The 22,209-nt window shown below is 36.1% G+C and overlaps 1 protein-coding gene across 5 annotated transcripts in view; it reads right to left on the reverse strand.

The window, feature by feature from the left end:
* MPP7 (membrane palmitoylated protein 7) overlaps positions 1–22,209 on the reverse strand; it is a 294,359-nt gene that overhangs the window by 46,277 nt on the left and 225,873 nt on the right. For all 5 annotated transcript variants that reach the window (XM_032593849.1, XM_030321167.2, XM_032593848.1 and 2 more), the window contains one exon: positions 11,820–11,990. In XM_032593849.1, coding sequence (XP_032449740.1) covers positions 11,820–11,990 — 171 coding nt within the window. The remainder of the gene's footprint in view (positions 1–11,819; positions 11,991–22,209) is intronic.

The following is a 22,209-nucleotide window of genomic DNA, read 5'->3' on the forward strand; positions in this document are numbered from 1 at the left end:
CCTCCCCCTGCTGTTTCTGCAGCATCACCCGTGCAGCTCGTGCAGCTGGCTCTTACACCATCCTCGGTGCCTCCGGTGCCCCTGGTTCCTGCTCCTCCCCCACTCAGTATCGAGGAGCAAAAAGCACCCCAGGCTGTTGAGCTGCCTCCTTGTGAGGTTCAAATGGAAGCACCTCCCAAGTCAACATGAAGGGGTCCAGGGGGCTCCCCTGGACTTAAACTGCCCACTTCAGATTTCCCCACAGGAGCCCCAGGTAAAACTGACGGTAGGGAACAAACTGGTTGACCTTTTAGTGGTCAGGGGTGCAACATATTCGGTATTAAAGCTAATTCAAGGTTGTCGGTTTAATGAAAATAGACACATCTTTAGTGTTACCAGCATTTAATATAAACTTTTTATCCTACCAAGGTTTACTAAAGGTCAGATAAGTTCATGTTATCTCTGTTGCAATTTGTCAGCAAAAAGAGGACTTAAAATGATGGTTAATTTGATCTGTCTCATGAAGGTTACATGTGTAATTGTTAAGAGCAAGTAGGTTAAATTAAAAAAAAAAAAGTATACAGCTTTTAGAACCTTTGGTAACCTAAAACTTTGAAGTTTTGCTAGGCTAAATGATATACTGGTTTGAATCCACTGGATGTCTTTTCCAAACAAGATAAAACACTGAAACAGCTACTAAACATACATTTATCAGCTTTTGGTTTCTTACTGCAGAGAAACTGAAGATAAATTTGGGTCTGGGGGCGCCTGGGTGATTCAGTCGGCTGAGTGTCTGACTTTGGCTTGGGTCATGATCTCACGGTTCGTGGGTTTGAGCCGCACGTTGGGCTCTGTGCTGACAGCTCAGAGTCTGGAGCCTGCTTCAGATTCTGTCTCCCTCTCTCTCTGCCCCTCCCCCCACTCATGCTCTCTCTCTCTCTCTCTCTCTCAAAAAAAAAAATTAAAAAAAAATTTTGGGTCTGCTAGTAAAGAATTTTATGCTTAGTCACAAGATTGTACTATGGAAAAACACGTTTCTAGAAATTATGAAATGTTTCATAAATTTCCAATCTGAAGAATTCTGATGTAACAGTTCACAACTGCTTACTACCTAGTTTTTACTAGAAATTAAGATTTCTAAGCATTACAAATTCTGATAAATGTAATTGAGACTGTTAGAAGTAAGGGCAGCAACTCTGTATGCCAGGAAAATATGATGTATTTTTGATAAGAAAGGTACAAAGAATGAGAACTACATTTTTGTTGAGGAAAAAGAAAGTAATTTTGTCCTACAATGGAAATGGTTATTTAGAAAAGGCTTAGGACAAAATCTGAATGAAAAACAAAGCTGTAGGATGTTTGTGAAGGGGAATCTTTGGAAAAGAATTTTATGCATGGTCAGGACTAAAACAGGAATGAGTTTTTAAAAGTATACCTGTGTAAGAGTGTGTAAGAGCCTGTCTGTTAAAAAGATAAAGTTTTCTTGGATTTGTAAGTCAGCTCTTATAAAAGATTGTAAATGAAGCTGTTGTTTTTTTCCTTTAAGTTTATTTATTTATTTATTCTGAGAGAGAGAGAGAGAGAGAGAGAGAGAGAGAGAGAGAGAGAGAGGGAGGGAGGGAGGGAGAGAGGGAGAGGAGCAGAGAGAGAGAGAGGGAGAGAGAATCCCAAGCAGGCCCCAAGCTGTCAGCCCGATGTGGGGCTCAAACTCATGAACCATGAGGTCATGACCTGAGCCAAAAACCAAGAGTCAGACGCTTAACTGACTGAGCCACCCAGGCGCTTCTGTTTTCTTTCTTAATCTGCTCAGAAAAACAAAGTTTCTATATTTTTTCCTTTTAGGTCTTTGAATACTTAAAGATTCTCAATATTATAGGAGCTAAGTTTTGCTAACAGCTATATCACCTTTCTATTGCCACCTTGGTTAAACAGATAATTCAATATTGTTTTATAATGATCTGTAAACCTATTTTGGTATGTGCTTTAAAACTTGGAGGTTTTTAAGAAACTTCCCAAGATTCAAATTCTAACCAAAGTCTTTTAGGCTAATTAGGCTTGTTAAGTGACATGGTATGTTAAGTCAGATGGGAACCACTGTCAAACAAATGATGATACACTTTCTTAGGTTATATCATATGGGTAAATGCTATAACTGTTTTAGAAATTAAATGAAATCCCTAAGTTTCAGTATATCCTGGTATAAGGTCATTATTTGACATTTCTAATTACTGAAATGTTGTCACAGAAATAACTGGATTTCCTTGCCAACTGCATTATAATGAACTCTGATCAGATCTTTATGTCCATTTTTGAGTCTTTTGGAATTTACAGTTACTGTTCTGAAGGCCTTGCAATGTGTATTTCATCTTTTAGGAGATTCATGGAGAAGACTTTTGACAAATACAGGTTTCTGGTATCTTTAACATCCTAAAACTGTAAGAACTTCTGGAACTGATGGAAAAACTGCATTCAAACAAAAGAAATTAGTAACATGGGATTGAATGAATTGAGGAAATTGATTATAGTTTTATGATTCTTACTTGAAACACTGCTAGTTCTCTAATGTTTGCTCTTCCAGATTTAAGAAAACTTTCTCTTAAGATATCTATAACTTGTAGAAATATAAAGTATTCTTTTGTGAACAAACTGGAGCATTCATCTTTTCTCCCTACCTGATCCCTCCAGAATTCAAAACCTCTCAGTAAGTGTTCTTTCATGGCAGTTATAATTATTTGCATAAGTTCAAGAAGAATCTGTTCTCCTTGTAATAAGACACCACTGGAAACATTGGTTATATTACACCAAGTCTTTGACTGGAATGTCATATTTGACAGAGACATGCATAGACTTAGATATGACCAGACAGCTTTGAGGAACTAAGGTGGACTTTGTGAAGCCAACAAAGCCCCTTGGGAATGCTGGCATGCTTCCTTGCTGACAGAGTTCCCAGCTGCCTTACCAGGTGAGTAAAGAATGTCACTTCCTGGCAGGTGCAGAAACCTCAGGATATTTGGGGGAACTCAAGAAGAATTCACCCAAATCTACAGGTTCTGCAGGCAAATCCGATGGCAAGTATTTGGCTTGGCTTCTGGTCTTGAGAGGCTATTAAAAGTTCAATCTGAAATTCCTTACAAAAAGTTCCAGCAAAGTAGATTTGTAAGAACTTATAATGGTCAATCACTATTCTTGCTGTGCTTATATAAATACTTAGGTCAGCTTTATTAAAACTGGACTTGCTTTACAAAGAAATTAGTCTTCATTTGGCTATCTTTGATGTAGATGAGGTGATTTTAGAGAGAAATATTGTGTTTCAATAACATACCTTTGTAGATGTTACATTCTAGTTTGGCTGTCTTTGAATGTTTGTTGTTTGCCTAAGCTAGACAACTCGAAGTAAACTTCAGGGAAAGTGCTACAACAGCTCATATATAGATAGTCTTTATGCTTTTACTCTGTGGGGATAATAAAAAGATCCCCGTAGGCATATGATTATTTCAACAGCCAGACAATAAGATGGATTCCCCCACAACTGTGTAACTCAACTATTACCCTGACCAATTCTATGTGGCTGGGATGGCAAAATAGCTCCTCAAAAGCCAGAGCATACCCTACTCCCTGTGGTTAACTACGGACTTGTGGAAGTAAGGCACTCCCTTCCTTATGACGGGACTGGACAATGCACTTGTGGATGCTCATATCTCCCAGAATGTCTGCCACTTACCAGTGATTTCTCATAATTGGGATACTGTTAAAGCTAGATATTGGGCAAAGAGGGCTTTTTGATTACTTTATCCCTTAGCCATATATATGTGTCCTAGAAGTCACTTTTGTCGATGTAGAATTACAAGTAGAGGTTTAGCCAAGCACACAGTGGCCATCTTTAATCAAACTCGGCACAATGTCACCCTCCTAAATGATAAAACCACAAATTCAAAAAGTAGTCCTTCAAAACCAGATGGCCCTTGATATTCTGACTTCAGCCCAAGGAGGAACCTGTGCTCTTATTAAAACAGAATGTTGTATATATATTCCAAATTGCTCAAAGAATGTGTCTGAAGCCATGAAAGATTTAAATAAACACATAATTGCTATAGATGCTCTGACTCTAGATCCTTTTGGCAGCCAACTAACTTTAATTCTTTCTAAATGGTAATATACCCTGCTATAAGCACTGCTAGACTTCTTGTCCTTTTTCTTTTTGGTTGTGGTTTGACTTTTTGTATTTGTCAAGCAGGAGCCTGGGCTATCCATACCAGCATGGAGGTACCTTATTATGTATTTCAGGAGAGACTCAGGAAGCAAAATTCTCCCACCCTGTCAAAGTCTTCCATTCCAAAATCCCTAGGTCATCCTCTGGTCATCAGGAAGTAGCTACAGAAGAAATGACCACTGTCCCTTTTCCCTCCATAGAAATGGAATGGTGCTTTGACAGTGGGGATCTGAAAGAGGATTTTACCTCCATTTTGACCTATCTTTAAAACAAGATAATGATCAACTTGATCTTTACTGCCTACTGGCATGTACCCACCAACCTGTGTCCCACATTTTTCTTACAAAAACCTACAAGTATTCTCAGCACTTTGGAGACAGTCTTTGAGATGTTAGTTCACTGTCTTCCCAGTGCTGGCCTCCCTGAAATAAATTCCTTTCTTGTTTCACCTCCACTTGTCTCTCTGTCTCTGGATTTCATCATTAGTGAGTGGCCGAATCTAGTCTGTTTGGGATCCCTGGAGCTGGGTGCTCTTGTACCCTTAGGCTCCCATTACAGAAGGCTCTGGTCTTGAATTATTTAGGTATGAATCAGCTCTACAACTTAGTAGCTGTGTGATCTTGGGCAAAGTAACTTCTCCTCTTTGTGCTTCAGTTTCTTCTTCTGCGGGGATTGTACAAATATTTACCTCATAGTCATAGTGAGGACTGGATAAAATAATACATGCATAGCCCTTAGCTCAATGCCTGGCACACAATACATATTGGTTACTGTTATTGTACAGGATAGGACCCACTTGAGAAAAGATAAAACTTAAAAACACAGTTGGGACTGTTTGAAAGCAGTTAGGAACAGGAGAGGATAATGAAACATTATAGTTAGATTTTAGTAGTAGAGAAATCTAAGTAGTAAAAATGGATATTTGGTTGTCATTGAAGTAATGCAATTAATTATTTACTCAAGGCAGGAAAACACCAAAGAGTGAGGAAACGCGAGCAGGGGAGAAGCACATAGCAAAGGAACTGTGAATCTTCACTGGCTGTACCACTTGGAAGTGTCAACATTTCGCATCTCAAGTTTAGGACTATCTTGAGGGCAAGCCTCCTGTTGGGAGATAAAGGGGACATCTCCTCTGAGAACCAAGCCTCAGAAACTTAAGGAATTCCAAGCAAGAGACAGAGAAAGAACAGTCACTGCACCATGAGTGACATCATAGGGCTTAAAAAAAAAAAAAAAAGGACTATAGGATCCTGCTGGGAATGTAAAAATACAGTGAGAAGAGCAAGCAGTTTGTCTGTCAGGAAGTAAGGCATGAGGCCCACAGGACAGAGTCCACACGGAATTCAGAATCAGGTGCCAGGAACCCAAAGATCAATGGGCAAAGGGGATTTAGGGCAACTTAACTGCATAGAATTAAACTAACCTCTCCACTGAAGATTTCAGCCAGATGAATTTTAGTTCAATGATTGTGGACCTAGACAACTAGCATTTATGTAAAGCAGCAGCCAAAATACCGTAGATCATTCTGGGACTTGGAGCGGACAGTGGAATGTTGTGATAACATATTTCCGGGAGAATAACTTTAGCAAAAGGTAGTCCAGATGGTGCTGTGGTATTCTGTCCTGATAACTGTTTACCGTTTAAAACTTTGAGGAGGAGACTTGAAAGTTAGAGTAGTATCACTCAATTCTGAGGAGGCTGATCAAGGCATGCCGGTGAGGAGAGGCAAATTGCATCTGTGACAGTTTATAGCTTGGAGAGTTCAAGCTCCACTCTGGTGAGGTAAGCATTCTACAAGCTATCTCTTGCACTGATCACAATTAAAACCCTTGGACAGCACACAAAAAGCAACAACCTGAAGACTCTGAAAAGCAAACAAAAGCAGGAAGAATGTAGAAGGATATCAAATCTGGAGAGGTGACCCCTCCCCCCCCACCCCAAGGGGAAAAAGTTTCCCTTTTTATTTTTCCATCTGTTCTTGGACTTTGTCCAGAGGATGAGTCTCCATCTCAGAGCTGTCCAAGGGGCAGTGGACTGAATAGCTAAGACCCCACAAAAGTTGTGGGCTTACCCCTCCTTAAGCTGTGTGTGAGTGAGATGAACCCAAAGCAGCACAACTAAGATTTAAACCATTGCGTAAGTCTCTGGCTGACACAAGTGTCACATGCAAGGAACAGACCCAAAGCAGCATAGCAAAGACTTGAAAACTGAACTGAGGCAAACAGAGTAAGCCTAACCAGGCTGATAGCCTGCTAAAAAATTTAACATTTTCCAGAGGGATATAATAAGATCCAAAGTCTATACAAAATAATGTTAAAAATGTCCAGCATACAGAACAAAAGTAATTTGATGCACAAAGATGATGATTTGCAAAAACAAAACAAAACAAAAACAAAAACAGTTTACAGATGCCAACCACAAGATGAGCCTGACACTGGAATTATCCAAAACAATAAAGATGCTATCTTAAGTAACCATCATGAGTCCGAAGTAAACACACTTGAAATGAATGTAAAAATAAAGTTCTTACCAGATCAGCAAAAGCTATGAAAAAGAATTGGTAATTTCACAATTGAAAAAAAAAATCACAGTGTCTGAAGGAAAATTATTTGGTCAGTGGGCTAAATAGCAAAACAGTGATAATAAGGATAGAGTCAGAGATTTTGAAGACTAATCAAAAGAAATGGTCATATCTGAAAAACAGAAACACTAAAAAAAATAATAATAATTACAGCATCAGGAAACTGTGAGATAATACTAAAGGGTCCAACACATGTCCTATCACAGTCCCAGAAGTAGAGGGGAAAGAGGTTAGGACAAAAAGAAAAAAAAAAAAATCTTTGAAAAAATAATGGCCAAAATTTTCCAAAATTTTGTCAAAGTCATAAATTTATAGATTTCAGATGTTTGGTAAACTCAGGCACATTAAACTAAAAATAAAGCACATATAGATACATCATAATCCAACTGCTTAAAATCAAAGATAAAAAACACCTCAAAAGTAACTAGAGAATAATTACACACAGAAATAAAGCAAAAAAGTCATCAGATATATTAAAATCAAATAAGTCAAAAAACCCAAAAGAAGTCAGAAAAGGGAACAGAGAAATAAACAAAATACAAAGGGATAAACAGAAAACAAATAGACCTAAAATGAAAATAACAGAGCTGCACTGAACCATATCAATAGTTTATATTAAATATAAATGGTCCAAACATACCAATTAAAGATATAGATTATGAGACTGGATAACTACAGCAACACCCAAGACTATGCTATCTATAAAAAACAAACCAACAAATCCACTTTAATAATAAACACACAGATGGGTTAAAATAAAAGGATGGGGAAAGATACACTATGCAAGCAATAAGCAAAGGAAAACTTGAGTGGCTATTACATATCATACAAGGCAGACTTCAAGAAATTACATAATAAAAAGGCCAAATCATTAAGAAAACATAACACTCCTAAATGTGTGTACACTTGACAACAGAGCTTCTAAATATCTTAAGTACAAGCTGATGTAAAGAGAAATAGACAAATCTACAATTAAAGAGAATTTAACACTCCTTTCCCAACAACTAACAGAACAAGTAGACAAAAAATCAATAAGGATATAAAAGACCTGAATAATATTACCTACCAACTTGACTTAAATAACACGTATTGATCACTCTGTCTAACAATGGCAGAATCCACATTCTTTTTAAGTGCACACAGAACACCAGATGACATGGACCATATCCTGGGTACCCCTTCCCCGCCAAAATCTGATAAACTTAGAAGAATTGATATCATAGAAAGCATACTATCTGACCATAGTGAAATTAAACAAGAAATCAATAACAGAAAGATGATAATCCCAAAGTATTTGGAAATTAACACACTCTAAACTCATGGATCAAAGAAATCACAAAGGAAATCAGAAAATATTCTGATCTGTGTGGTATGTTATCAAAACACAGCAGATCAAAATTTGTAGTATGAAGTACTTAGAAGGAAATCATAAATTTATGCCTAACAATAGTTAAATCTTTAAAAAAGTGTTTCTAGTCAATAGTCTAAGATTCAACTTTATGAAACTAGAAAAAGAGAAAACTAAATGGATACAAAGTAAGCAAAGGAAGGAAATAATAAAGAGTACAAGTCAATAAAACTTAGAAAATAGAAAAAAAATTTAATGTACAAGTGGTTTTATAAAAAATCAATAAATTAGAAAAAGAGCTAAGGTACCTAGACTGTATGAAGGCCAGAAATCATCCTCACTCTTCTGTTTTCCACACCTGTGTAATTCCCTCTCCTTGACTGTGGGCAAAACCTGTTATTTGCTTCTAACCAATAGAACATGGAATATTTTGCCTTATTCCCTTCTCAGTTAATACAATTTGATGAAGCTACCATGTTGCAGAGGCTCACATGGCAAAGAACTGAGAGCACATTATGAACTCTGCCAACAACCACATACATGGTTTTAGAAGCAAATTCTTTAACAGTCTAGCATTCAAATGAGAAGACTACCTCATGGCAAGGCTTGAGCACAGCCTTATGAGACTTATGAGATATCTTGAAGCAGAGGACCCAGCTAAGCCATGCCTAAACTCTCCAAATTTTGACCCACAGAAACATTCAGATAATAAGTATGCACTATTTAAAAGTCACTAAATTTGTAGTAACCTGTTATGCAGCAATAGATACCGGATGTAAGAGTGAAGACATAAATTACCAATAATAAGAATGAAAGTGGAGACATTACTACAGACCTTACAGAAAGTTAAAGGGTATTAAGGGAATATTATGAACAACTTTATGCTTACATAATTGGCCATTTAGGTGAAATGCACAAATCGCTTCAAAGACACAAACTGCCAAAATTCATTCTGAATAGTCGTGTGTGTGTGTGTGTGTGTGTATGTGTGTGTATAAAGGTAGAAAGATGCACTCTTCACATGCTCTCTTCCTCTCCCCGTTCGTCCTCTTCCCTACTTTTTAAAAGAAGAAATTAAATTTGTAGTTAAAAACCTCCCCAAAAGGCTCCAAGCCAAGGTGTGGTTTTGTTGTATAATTCTACCAAACATTTTAAAGGAAAATAATAGTAATTCTATACAAGCTCTCCTGGAAAAGTAAAGAGGAGAAAACACTCCCCAACACATTTTATAAATGTGGCATTATCTTAATACAAAAAGCAGATGAAAACAAATTTAAGAAAACTACAGACCAGCAAATTGAACCTAGTACTGTGCAAAAGGCTAATACATCATGCAAAGCTCATTCAACACACAAAAACTAATCAATGCAGTTCACCATTTCAACAGATCAAATAAGAAAAACCATATAATCATCTCAACAGATGCAGAAAAAAACCCATTTTACAAAATTCAACATCAATTCATGATAAATACTCTCAGCAAACTAACAATAGATGGGAATTTTCTTAACCTGGTAAAGGGCATCTATAAAAAAACCTACAGCTAGGGGCGCCTGGGTGGCGCAGTCGGTTAAGCATCCGACTTCAGCCAGGTCACGATCTCGCGGTCCGCGAGTTCGAGCCCCGCGTCGGGCTCTGGGCTGATGGCTCGGAGCCTGGAGCCTGTTTCCGATTCTGTGTCTCCCTCTCTCTCTGCCCCTCCCCCGTTCATGCTCTGTCTCTCCCTGTCCCAAAAATAAATAAAAAACGTTGAAAAAAAAAATTAAAAAAAAAAAACAAAACAAAAAAAACCTACAGCTAATATCATACTTCATGGTGAAAGATTGAGTACTTTCTTCCTAAGACTGACAACAAAGCAAAGATGGTCTCACTACTCCCATTCATCATCATACTGGAGAGTCTAAAGTAAAGAGAGAATACAACACGAATAAAGATGAAAATACCTACAACAAAGAAATAAAATTGTCTCTGGTCACAGATAACAAGATTATCTACATAAAAAAATTCAAGGCATCCACAAAAAAGATACTATAAACCTCCTTTAAGAACTATAGAGAGGGTTGTGACATCTGTATATAGTGCCATTTAACAAAAGTGCATGGCTACTTCTAACATGCATGAGGCCAACATCCCCCTAACCTCTTTTCCTTTGGAAGATTCTAGGGAGTATTTATTTTCCATAACCATCAAGCATCTTTAGTTGCTTGTGACTATGATTTACTTTTATTCTTCCCTGCATTACTATTCAGACCCATAGTTTATCTTCATCTATCTTTCCTTCCTCACCCCGAAGGTTAGCACCTACAGGAAAGAAAAAGAGATCAAAGTCTATTCTGCTTTCCTCTTTCAATCTGATCCCCCGGGGAAACCAAAAGTAGCACAGATGTAACAGTAACTCCTTGGCTACAGAGAGTCCTCAGATTTAAGGAGAAACAGGAAATTATGCTATCTTTGCCTTTTTATCACAAGGTATCTCTCATCAGATAAGCAGCAGACCTTGGCTGAAGAGCAGAAGATGCAACGGGGATGGAAGAGATGCTGCTAAGATGGGTGCTGGGAGGGACACGGGTAGAAAAGGACCAGGGAGTCCAAGTAGCCCCCATGAGGCACAAAAGGATTTAGAACTGGGGAACACTTATATTCCCCTTAGCCCAACTCTATAGGGACTGGAAGCTGGGGTATTGCAGGCTCTACAGTAAACATAAAAACAGATGTAGAATGTTCCTCCAGGTGGGGCTTGGGGGGTGCTTTCATATCCATTGATTAGAAGAAAGGGACACTGTTAATAAGGGAAACTCTGCAGTATGTGTTTCTAAATCATGCAAATGATGTGACTATCTCTTCCAGTGCCATCAGGTGTGAGAAACTGCATCATTTCCCACTCATCACCACCGTCAAGAGTATGTGCTGTAACCTCTCAGAGGACTCTGTGTCAATACAAGGGGTGACTCTTTAGCTTTTCCATTTATTCTCATCCCCATCATGATCATCTTCAGTTTATGAAGGAATAATTACCAACAGATACCAGGCCCCTTTATTCTTACCAAACCCCCCCCCCCATCATTGGTTTTGATCACTGGAGCTTAATTACCCGTTTCCAAATTTTTAAAGAAATGGCAACCAGAATGAGGTGCGTGGAGTAACACGGAGGTCACGACTGCACGCGTGGCTATGAAGGGTGGATCAGACAGACGCTAGAACGTGACTATGAGTCAAACCAGCCAACGTTTATGGAAATCACCACATATATTTATTAATTGCTTTAAGCAGTTTCATGAACTGACTCTCCAGCTTTAAATACTCCAGAGCTCTGCTGAAATAGTTTATTTCACTGAAGGCCTAAGTGCCATAAGAAGTTCCACCATGGCTACTGCCTCAAAATGATGTGAAAGACACCGTGTTACATTAACAAATACTGGTTTCTATTATTTAGTTACGCTGATTTACTTTACTATATTGCGATGTGTTTTCTATCCCCCCTTACAGAGGTCCCACTAAAATGCCAGTGCCTTTCTTCATAGACATCTTAAGTCTCACGAATGTCATAGGAGTACAAAAGACTGAAATGTCATTTTAGAGACCAAACAAAAGGTGTTCAAAATGAGATTTGTGGCTTGAAATCTTCAAGCATAATGCCCTTTGATGTTAAATTCTTACCACCTCACTTATTTCATCAGAATTAATACAAAAGACACACTTACCAACCAAGACAACGAGTCTGTATTTTTCATTAGTTTGCCGCCGATAGGGTGTCACTTCCTCATATGTAGGCACATCAGCTGTATCGTACTGGTCACTCTTCTTGCATTCATACATGGACTTATTTGTTTTCTTATCTTTTCTACTAAGACGGAAACTTCTCCTAAAACCAGCTGCAAAAATATATATACATATATATTTTTTTTTAGTAATAAGAACTAAAGAAAGAAACCTCAAAAAGACAAAAATTAAAAAACCCTCAAATCTGGCTGGATTTTATGAACCATAAGGCTGTTACAAGTATATTTTGTAACAGAAAAAAACAAAGATACTTCACAATTTCATTAAAACAATTTATAAGAGAATCGTCTAACATTTATTTTGTAGTTTTATAAATTTTTATTCAGTTCCAAACCATAAAGAGTTCTTTCCAGAAATCAATGAGTAAGATACATACAAAGCAAAGTAAGTTGAAAATCGTAATTTATCATGGATTAACTGACGAACACATTTGATAAGCAAAAAGCTAAAAGCCCTATAAAAATGTCAAATATAAATGATGACTTCGTTCATTCATAAACACTAGAATATTTTGTTTTGTATTGTAAGCATAACCTAACAACATACCTGTTGCACAGACAAGCACCTATTGTCGAATAAAAAGAAAACTAAATTAGGGACAGCTCAGTGTCAAACATGCCTATACATGGATCAGGCTGACGGAACGAGCCAGTCACAACGAGCAAGTTCTTTAAATTTATGAGACTCCAGTGGAGGGGGAGTAAATGACCAAGTCCAGGTCCTTTCTCTTCCATGGAACGTCTATGGTTTTGTAATTTGAAGCCTACTGAAATTTGGAAATAAGATTCATAGTCTCGACTGTGTACTCCCATCAATAGATCACATGATCTTTTGCTAAAATAATTTTAGAAGTACTTCAATAAATTTGATGTCTGCTTCAGGAGACCTCTCCAGCTCACTGCTACCATTTTTCACACTAAGAGCTCCAAAAGCTGAGGCAAAAGTTCTTTTTCTCAGTCAATCCCCATTTCGTTCTGCTTGCCCTTCATGTTGTTGCATCACTCAGGTTTTACTTCCTTTCTAGAATAGTGATGCTTATCATACACAGTATGATTGCATCCATATAAACAGTATGAATTCGGCAAGAAGTGCAATCAGTTCTTGACCTAACCAACCCTCAAAATCCAGACTTTAAGAGAAAACTGTTCTGCTTATTGAAACGTTTTATAAATATATATAGTTGTATATATAGTTGTATATGTATTTATATATATACATATATATGTGTACATTCACATATGTATACACACATATATATACACACATATCCATATATATGTATATATGTATCAGCTCCATAGTACAAAGCAAAATGCATTTTTAAAATTAAAAAGTACATTTTTAAATGTAAAGAAATACATTCTCTTAGAAAATGATTTTTTTTTCTCTTGAAAAAATATTGATCAAATTTGATTAGTAAAATAATTTTTAAATAGAGGTATTTTATAATGAAATGCAAGAATGTTAAAACTGTTTTGTTTGAATTTTAGGAACCATAATGAAAAAGAATATTACCACTGGATTTAAGAAATTAATAGGATTCAAAATAAAGGCCCGTATTGAAAACAATTATCAATAACCATGGAGTTAGATACCACTCACCTTACGGGTTCACAGTTTAACAAAAAACCAGCCAGGCTATTAAGAATCGGGAGATACAACTTCATCTGATAGTATATTTCTGTGGCCTACCACGAGTCATTCTGATTTTGAGATACTTGGATTATTTGAGGGAAAAGATTTACAAAGGATTTGAGACAAGAGTTAATCACTCCAAAGCTCTCATATCGAAGGCACAAGGCAAAGAGAAAAAGGCAAATTGGACAAGTGATAAAACATTGGTATTTCTCAAAGAAGGATGAGATTCCAGGGAAGCACAGGGGGAAATGAGCCAACCGGGCCCCAGGATGAAGAAAAAGTGTCAATTCTAAAAGCACACAGACAGGCAGGATTTAAACTTCTATATAAAGGGTCATAGAAAGTTGTTTATTATCGTGTCTCTTTTCAGGATATTGGGGAAAGGGTCTCAGGAGGTTCCCTTACATCTGAGTCCTCACAACATCACCCCAGAAGTGGGAGAGATCCTTACAACCCCCACCAGGGCTTTAGCGCAATGCTTCTCAGACCAATTTGCAGAAATTAGTTATGCCATCCCAACCCACCCCCACCCCCATTGCTGTCACCTGTGACTGCTGGCTCACTCTGGAATCCAGTAGAAGATGGCTCCTGGTTGAGCACAAAAATTACACATCAGCTATTCTAATTCTTTGATGCTGGTGTTTCAGAGTGTTCGAATTTCAGGTTCCCATGCTTCTTGTCTCATGTAAGGCAATTAGAGGATAAGCAGGTAGAAAGGGAAACTTCTTCGTGGTTATTGCTTGCATGGAGGGAGGGTTTTACTCAAGTCACTAACAAACTTATGGCCCAGGAATGACTCTAAGTAGGACATAAATGCTTCATCCAAAGCAAATGAAGTCCAAGAGTGAAAACCTGAAAAAATTTCTGAGCCATGAATTCTAGCTGAATCCTGCATTTCAGTGAAAGTGTTTACCTGAGTTTTTACAATTAACTGAAGCTTTTACTTTCATTATAAACAGTAAAGAGATGGTGGGGAAAAGAGAGAAGGTAATCAGATTTCTGGTGTGAGGTTCTCGGGACATCAGAGATGGGGACCATGGTCCATAGGGTTAGTTTGGTGACATTCACTGTAGGGTGCTTGATACAAGTTTTCTTAATTCAAGTAATTTAAAAAGGCAATAGCAAAACCCTACTTCATTCCTGTTTCATTCTCTTAATGTAAATTTCAACAAAGAAAGCAGGACACATTTGGTACTGTCACAAGAGAAAATTCTAAGAGGCAGACGTAAGGACCAAATACCACATACAAAGACACAGTGCTGCAAGGAACTTGGGAGACCATCTGGCCCGTTACATCCTTACTCCTGGCCACACAGACATCACAGACGTCACTGCACTTGCCCGCGCACCATGACACGGTCCTGACCTCATTCACGTCAGTTTTCCAGGTGGCAACTACCGAGCGACTAGAATTCCCACAGGTTGTGAAGCTTAAGTGTCTTGACCCAAAACACTCACAAAAGAAAAATGGCAGTCAGGTCGTCACGCCAATTCTATTAGAGCAGCAGCAGCAGTCCTGAGTGCTAAAAATCGAGGACCACAGGTGGCCAGGTCTGGGTCACCACAGGCTCTGACACAGCTGTGTGATTTGCCAACTTTTTCAAAAACTTACCTGAAGGCTCATTCCTCAACTTTAAAATGAGTATAACAGTATCCACCTTAAGGGTTGTTAAGGATTAAACAAGCAATTCATATAAAGCATTTGGTCCAAGGGAGCCTGGGTGGCTCAGTCGGTTAGGCATCCAACTTCGACTCAGGTCATGATCTGGTTCATGAGTTCGAGCCCCACATCAGGCTCTCTGCTGTCAGTGTGGACCCCGCTTTAAATCCTCTGACCCCTGTTTCTCTGCCCCTCCCCTGCTCGCTCTCTCTCAAAAATAAACAAACATTTAAAAAATAAGTAAGTAAAGCATTTGGCCCAGTACCAAGCATATGGTAAATACCTACATATACTGGCTATGGATTAGTACTTGATTATGTCTCCAACTAACTGAAAGTACCTAGAAGGCAGAAACATATACCTCCCTGTGTTCCCACAGTACACGGTCTACTAGCAAGAAAGGGAAAAATAAGTTAAGGGTCTTATTAATAAGTTTTTAATTGGCTGTTATAAAAGAACAGCATTTAAATATAAAGAATAGTTATTAAAATTAAAGCCAGATTTAAAGATGTTAAATATTAAAAGTACCCTATTAAAGTAGTAAAGCTTTTTAAAGAAACACAGCAGAAAAAAATTAGCATGCACTATCCTTTCACTTTTTCCTGCCCCCAGATAATCTCTCTAGGGATATATGTTATTTCTGGTACAACATTTAAATTTAAAGAGCATCCTTCTCTTCTGTCTTCTTATCACCATCATGTACTCTCCTGAGCCAGATACCTGTTTATGTTCCATATTTATATCACACAGTGTGTGTGTGTGTATATTTTTTTTATTATATATGTTATATATCCACACATATAAATACACAGAATAAAATAAAAATTCCCAACCCAGAGCAACCAATAAAAAACAGCTGGAACAGAGGATATGACAAAAGGTACAAAATTCAGAGTAATTGCTTGTGATGGTTTCTCAGACCAAAAGAACAAAACAGGCTATTTTCCAAGAATCTATCCCCCGTGAGTAGTCTGGGGTCATAGCTCATTCAGTGTGCCGTTCAAGGCAGTGCGGAGACGGTAATTTTCAAACCTGGGTAACACAGTGAGTGATGTGTCAGCACACCTGGGCTAAGTCTAAGCTTAAAGGAGAGTTAACTCTGTGTCAGGAAGAGGCAGTTTCTTACCTTCAGCTTTTGTGTGGTTCTCTAATTAAAAGGAAGACTTAAAAATGTAGACTTGAACTGAAAGTAAGCAAAGCATCCTTTCAGGTAACTGAAAAACCTAGAACCTATTTAATTCCAGTTCACCGTCAACGCACAAATCTTAGCAAGAACTGGCTTCAAAGAAGGAAGGGAAACGGAACAGTAACAAGGAATCTGGAGTAAGGGCACAGTTTTACACAAAATATATTTTTCCTTATATTTCACATTTTTGTAATTTATAATTGGCTCAACATTTTTATGGACAGGCTTTTTCCAGCAAGCTTACCCACAGCTGTTAGAGATTTGTGTGTTTTAAAGGAACGACACGTCTACTTTACTACAATAGGAAAGTGACTTTATAGTAAAACTGCAGCTGCGGGTCAGCCCACTAATCGCAAGGAGACACTTCTTATCTAACATTTTCCAGCAGAAATCATTTACAGTGACTTGTTAGCTTATCATATAATTGCGAGGCTTTGTTTAAAGCCTTTTTTACTATAAAAGGAAACAGTTAAATTGCTTGTTTTTTGCTCATTTCAAGAAGATCGCAATAAACATCCCTGAACATTCCCTTTATTCCATCTTGTGGATTATTCCATTAGGATAAGTTGCCAGAAGCTAGATAGATCTTGTCCACATGCTTCTCAGATCAGTGAAGGGCAATGTACGTTTCCACCAGCAGCAAATACAATTACCCATATTACCAGTCTCTCATGAAGAGACTTCTAATTCGCTTTGAAATCTTCAGTGATTTGACAAGTGAAAAACTGTGTATGATTTCATCTTGTCTGTTATTGGAGTTGACCGTTCTTTCATGTTTATCACCCAGCTGCACGCCTTATTTCTTCTTTAAATTGTTCACACATTGTGATCACTTTCTTATTGGGGTCTTCATAAATAGATACATGTACATATGTCTTTTAAGGTCACAGTTCTTGGCCCTAATTTGATGCAAACACTTAAGATTTTCAACATTCCATTTTGAAGAAATGTAAAATGTTGAGGTATTTGAGTCTGTGCATTTCTTTTTGTGACTTCTCCCACTGTTTTTAGGACTTTCCTATTCCTTGGGTCTGATAAATATTCACCTATATTTTCTTAAGTTAAAAAAAAATGGGCTGCATGGCTTTACACTTAATTTTTTTTTTATCCCATCTGGAATTACTCAGCTGTAATCATGAGATCAAGCTTGTGAGGTGAGGCTGTAACTTTATATTTTTCTAAGTAATTAACCAATGGTCCCAAAAATACTTACTGAACAATCCTTTCACTACTTTATGTTGATACATTCTTTGTACTGAAGTACCAGATGGCTTATTATGTCACGATGAAAACAATAAAAAAATAAAAAGGTAATTAATTCTTGGTCTAAGTTTACAGAATTCTCTGATTGATAATATCAATACCAAAGCAACAGAAGTCATGATGGTGGTAGTTGATATGTATTGAGAACTTACTAGATAACAGACACCCTTGAAGCCTTTATGTGGATTAATCCATTTAATTCTCACAGCAACCCAATGAGGTAGGCAAAGTACTCCATGGATTTAAGTGGTTCTTCTTTTAGTTTAATAAGTCAGGGAAAGACAAACACCATATGATTTCACTCATATGTGGAATTTAAAGAAATGAAACAGATGACCATGGGGGGGGGGGGAAAGAGAGAGGCAAACCATAAAACAGTCTCTTAACTATAGAGAACTGACGGTTGGTGGAGGGGAGGTGGTGGGGGGGATGGGTTAAATGGGTGAGGAGTATTAAGGAGGGCATGTGTGGTGATGAGCACCAGGTGTTGTTTGGAAGTAACTGATGAATCACTAAATCCTACAAGTGAAACTAACATTATACTGTATGTTAACCAACCAGAATTTAAATAAAAATTTGAAAAAAAAAAAGATTACCAAGACTTTGGTTCAAATATTAAACGATGAAAACAGCAAGTCTGAAAAGTTACTCTAAATACACAGATGTACAGTAGAAAAAATGATGAGCCTTCTGTTACTTTATGAAATAAGTAAATAAGAAAAGATAAAGGAGCAGTAGCGTATTTTAGGGTTTAAAAATCGTAAGCTCTTTTCTGTTAGAGACATTTTTTTCCAAATATAACAACACATTTTGGATACGTCTCTGTATTCAACATGATGTGTAAAATATAAAAATATACACAACAGTGTCACTGCCCTCCAAAAGCTCCCAGTCTACCAAGAGACACAGGAATATTCCCAAATACTTGTAATTTAAGGGGTTTTGCAACACAGGCTCATGACCAGAAACTAAGATTTTTAGCAAGTTCTCTAATTCAACACTGACACTTCTTTTAAGTAAAAAATAAATAAATAAATAAATAAATAAATAAATAAATAAATAAATAAATAAAAATAAACTCAGGCAGTTGTGACTTGGTCATTGACAAAGCCATTTCACGACATTTATACAACACCATTCACTCAAAGAGTATAAAATTTAATGCTTACATATGTAAATTAAGAATCATTTGCTATTAAAATAAGCTTCATGTTATAGATAAGTATTATACCTATCAATTCTATGATTTCATATGTTACTGGTATTTCTAACAGTAACAAAATTAAAAAAAAAAAGACTTGAAGTATCCAACATATACCTAAGTATGGGAATGGTTAATTACACATTTTTGCAAAGAAATGAGGTTGACGTCATTAAAATTACAATTCTAAAAATTTAGAGCACCATAAAATACATTTGATATAATAATAAGTGGAAAAAACTGAGCAGAATACAACAGTCATACTACGAGAGCTTTACTTTTTTACTAATATAAAAGTGGGTATGGATAAAAAAACGTGGAAGAAAATGCATAACAACAGACAATGGTTGTGTTAGGCTGAGAGGGCTGTGGACAATTTTTATTCTGTTTTTCAAATATTCTATAATGTCACACAATTTTAAAATTTGAACAAAAAAAGCCCACAAAACACAGAGTTCATAATATATGAACAACCAAACAAATGTATTTTGTGCCGTACCAACCTAAAATACAAAATCCGTTTTGACTGTGTCTCAGACGTAGGGTCTAGTCTTCTGTATTTTGAAATGATTGTGGTAATAGACACTTTTATATTTACAATAGTTAGAAACAGCCAGTAAATTAAAATATTAAAAAAGCAATAGAAGTAAAAATAATGGAAAATGATTTCTTAAAAATAATATAGGATGAGAACTAAAGATCAAAGGTCAAGAAGACAGAACCAAAGGTCAAGACAGAGAAAAGTAGAGTTTTGAAAACTTATAACCAAACTAATACAACTGATGTGAAATCTTTTTTAAAAATCATAAATTGTTCTTGCATTCTTTGTTCCCATAAATAAGTAACTTTGGTGTGAATTTACAATGCAAATATTTCATTTTAATAATTATTTTTCATAAAATTTTAAGACTGTTTAGATGGCATTTTATGAACGTCTATGAACACAAAAGGCCCTCCAACAGAGTCAAGGTGACTCACCACCAATTGTAGCAGCCCCAGAAATCACACATGTGAACAAGTGAGCTCTGCCTTTCTGTTCAAAGAAAATAAATACTATAATGTTACCACGTAAAATTTTCAAATAGGACAGTTTCAATCTTTGGTTACACTTCTTTTATATAACCCATTTGGTCTCATAACATCAAATATTAATGTATTCCCGATGTTTTTAATAATAAATGAGCTTTCGCTTTGTTTCAATTTTACAGATGTTTGTAGAATGGGAAAAGAAGAATCTCGGTGCAATTGTTTGAATCATCAAATAGGAATATTGATCAGAGGAATCTCAAAAGTTAGAGATTTATGGAAGGTTCCACTCTAAAGTTCCTAATTTTTAAAGGAATACACTTACTTGATATCAACAGAGTCAAGAAAACTGCTTAGTTTCTTAAAAGGAGATAAAAATAAACACTTCAATTCTTTTTCTCTCCTTAAATACATGAAAATGTGGTTTTTTTTTTTGTTTTTTTTTTTTTAACTTGGGAAAACTACAACACATTGTATGAAAATCATTTTTTGTATCTTAAAACACTGGATTAATTTGACAAAGCTAATATTTAATAGTTCAATAGGTACCTTAGTTACAAGGAAGAAAATATTTTAATGCAAATGAACTTTTTAAGAAGATTAAAAAACCTCACATAGACATTAATAAAAACTATGCAGCTGGAAACTATTACACAATGTTAGGCTCCTGCTAACAAAACATTGCAAATTTCCATTAAAATAAACATTTTTAATATAATGCCAATGTTGCCATAATGATAGAAATCATAACTGACATGTAAAAACTATGTGGACATGATCCTGAGACAAAAATATTACTGAAATGATACTTCCATAGTATCCCAATCATCAAATTGTCCCAAAGACACTTAAGGATAATTAAGAACGAACAAATAAACAGATAAAAATCTTGAGAGGAGGTTTAAATTGAAAAGAAACGCCAATATAAAACTATAAAAGTGAGATGTGAAAAAGCTGGGGTAGGCAGCTTCTTCTACTCATCTTCTAAAACAATGTCCGAAAAAGAAAAAATCACCAAAGACACATGAACATGACCATGGATTGTATTAACCAACTTTACGTATGCTAATTTTGTACAGAAAGTGGAACAAGGCCTTTGAGCTAATACAAAATTCACCTCTGGAATGTTACACGTTTAAAGTTGCTCTCAATAAAACTTAAAGTAATGTTCAAATGCCATAAACACCCTTGAATAATTCAGCTCATCTCAAGCTAAAAATAAAAAATAGAAACTCAAAGTACCTAGTGAAATCATGGAAGCTAATATAAGATACCAGTTTGCAATTTCCAAGAAAAAAAAAAAAAAACTACTTCGGTCTTAAAAAGTTTTCCTGATACCACTGACAACTTCTTTTTAAAGCATAGCATAGTATTACCACAAAAAAAGAGAAACCATATGAGAATTTAATTTTCTGCCAGCCAGCTAATAAAGAAATGAGTTTTTACTTATTTTACATGCTTTCAAAATTATGAGAAAATACAGTATGCACACATAAAATTAAATATAAAAATATAGTCCTAAAAAGAGGAGAAAATTGATTTTAAATTTTAATATATTTTTTTAAGTTGGGTCTATGCAACCTAAAATTCTCCAAGCAGGAATGGTTTCTTTCTGTCAGAGAAAATATTTCCAAGTAGTATTCCAGACATGTTGAGATTATGCAGAGTTCTTGTTCAAGAAAGAACCTGTACCATTTTTAAAAGAATGCTTCTAAATGTTCTCTTTGTATAAATTTTACTTTTTGGAAGAATATTAAGGCAGTATATTTAGACATAACTGTACTTACCTACAAAACATTCTTTAATAAAATGTCTTAATAATGGAGCAAATGGGAATTTTTACTAGGTTTATAAAATAGGCAGTGTAACTGGTTGAGAATCAATGGTGCTTACACATAGAAATAAGAAATAGGATTAGGAAAAAAAACACACACAGAAGTAGAGATAGGTAAATAATAACATTTAAAAGAACAGCAAATGTACAGTTTTGTTTATATTGAACTTTATGGTAAGTGCTTCAGTTATTTTAAATAGAAAGAACAGTCTTAACTTACAGAAGTTCCCAAACTGATTTTGTTTTAAAAGAATGCACGAAGTACTCCAGTAAGGCCAGAAGTGGAGAAACTGATGATTTTTCAGGAAACCATTTGCAAGAAATTATGTTTGAAGACAGACACATGATAAGGATGCATGGATTATAACACGATTTCTATAATGAATTAACCAGAGTAAAAACATTCTGTAATTCTTACCAATGTAAAAAAATATTCTTCATATACAGTATTCTGTACTACATTAGGAAAAAGGAGAGAATCTTCAAAGCTGACTATTGTACTA

The sequence above is a fragment of the Lynx canadensis genome, chromosome B4 (genome assembly GCF_007474595.2).
Source record: "Lynx canadensis isolate LIC74 chromosome B4, mLynCan4.pri.v2, whole genome shotgun sequence".
Classification (NCBI taxonomy): Eukaryota; Metazoa; Chordata; class Mammalia; order Carnivora; family Felidae; genus Lynx; species Lynx canadensis.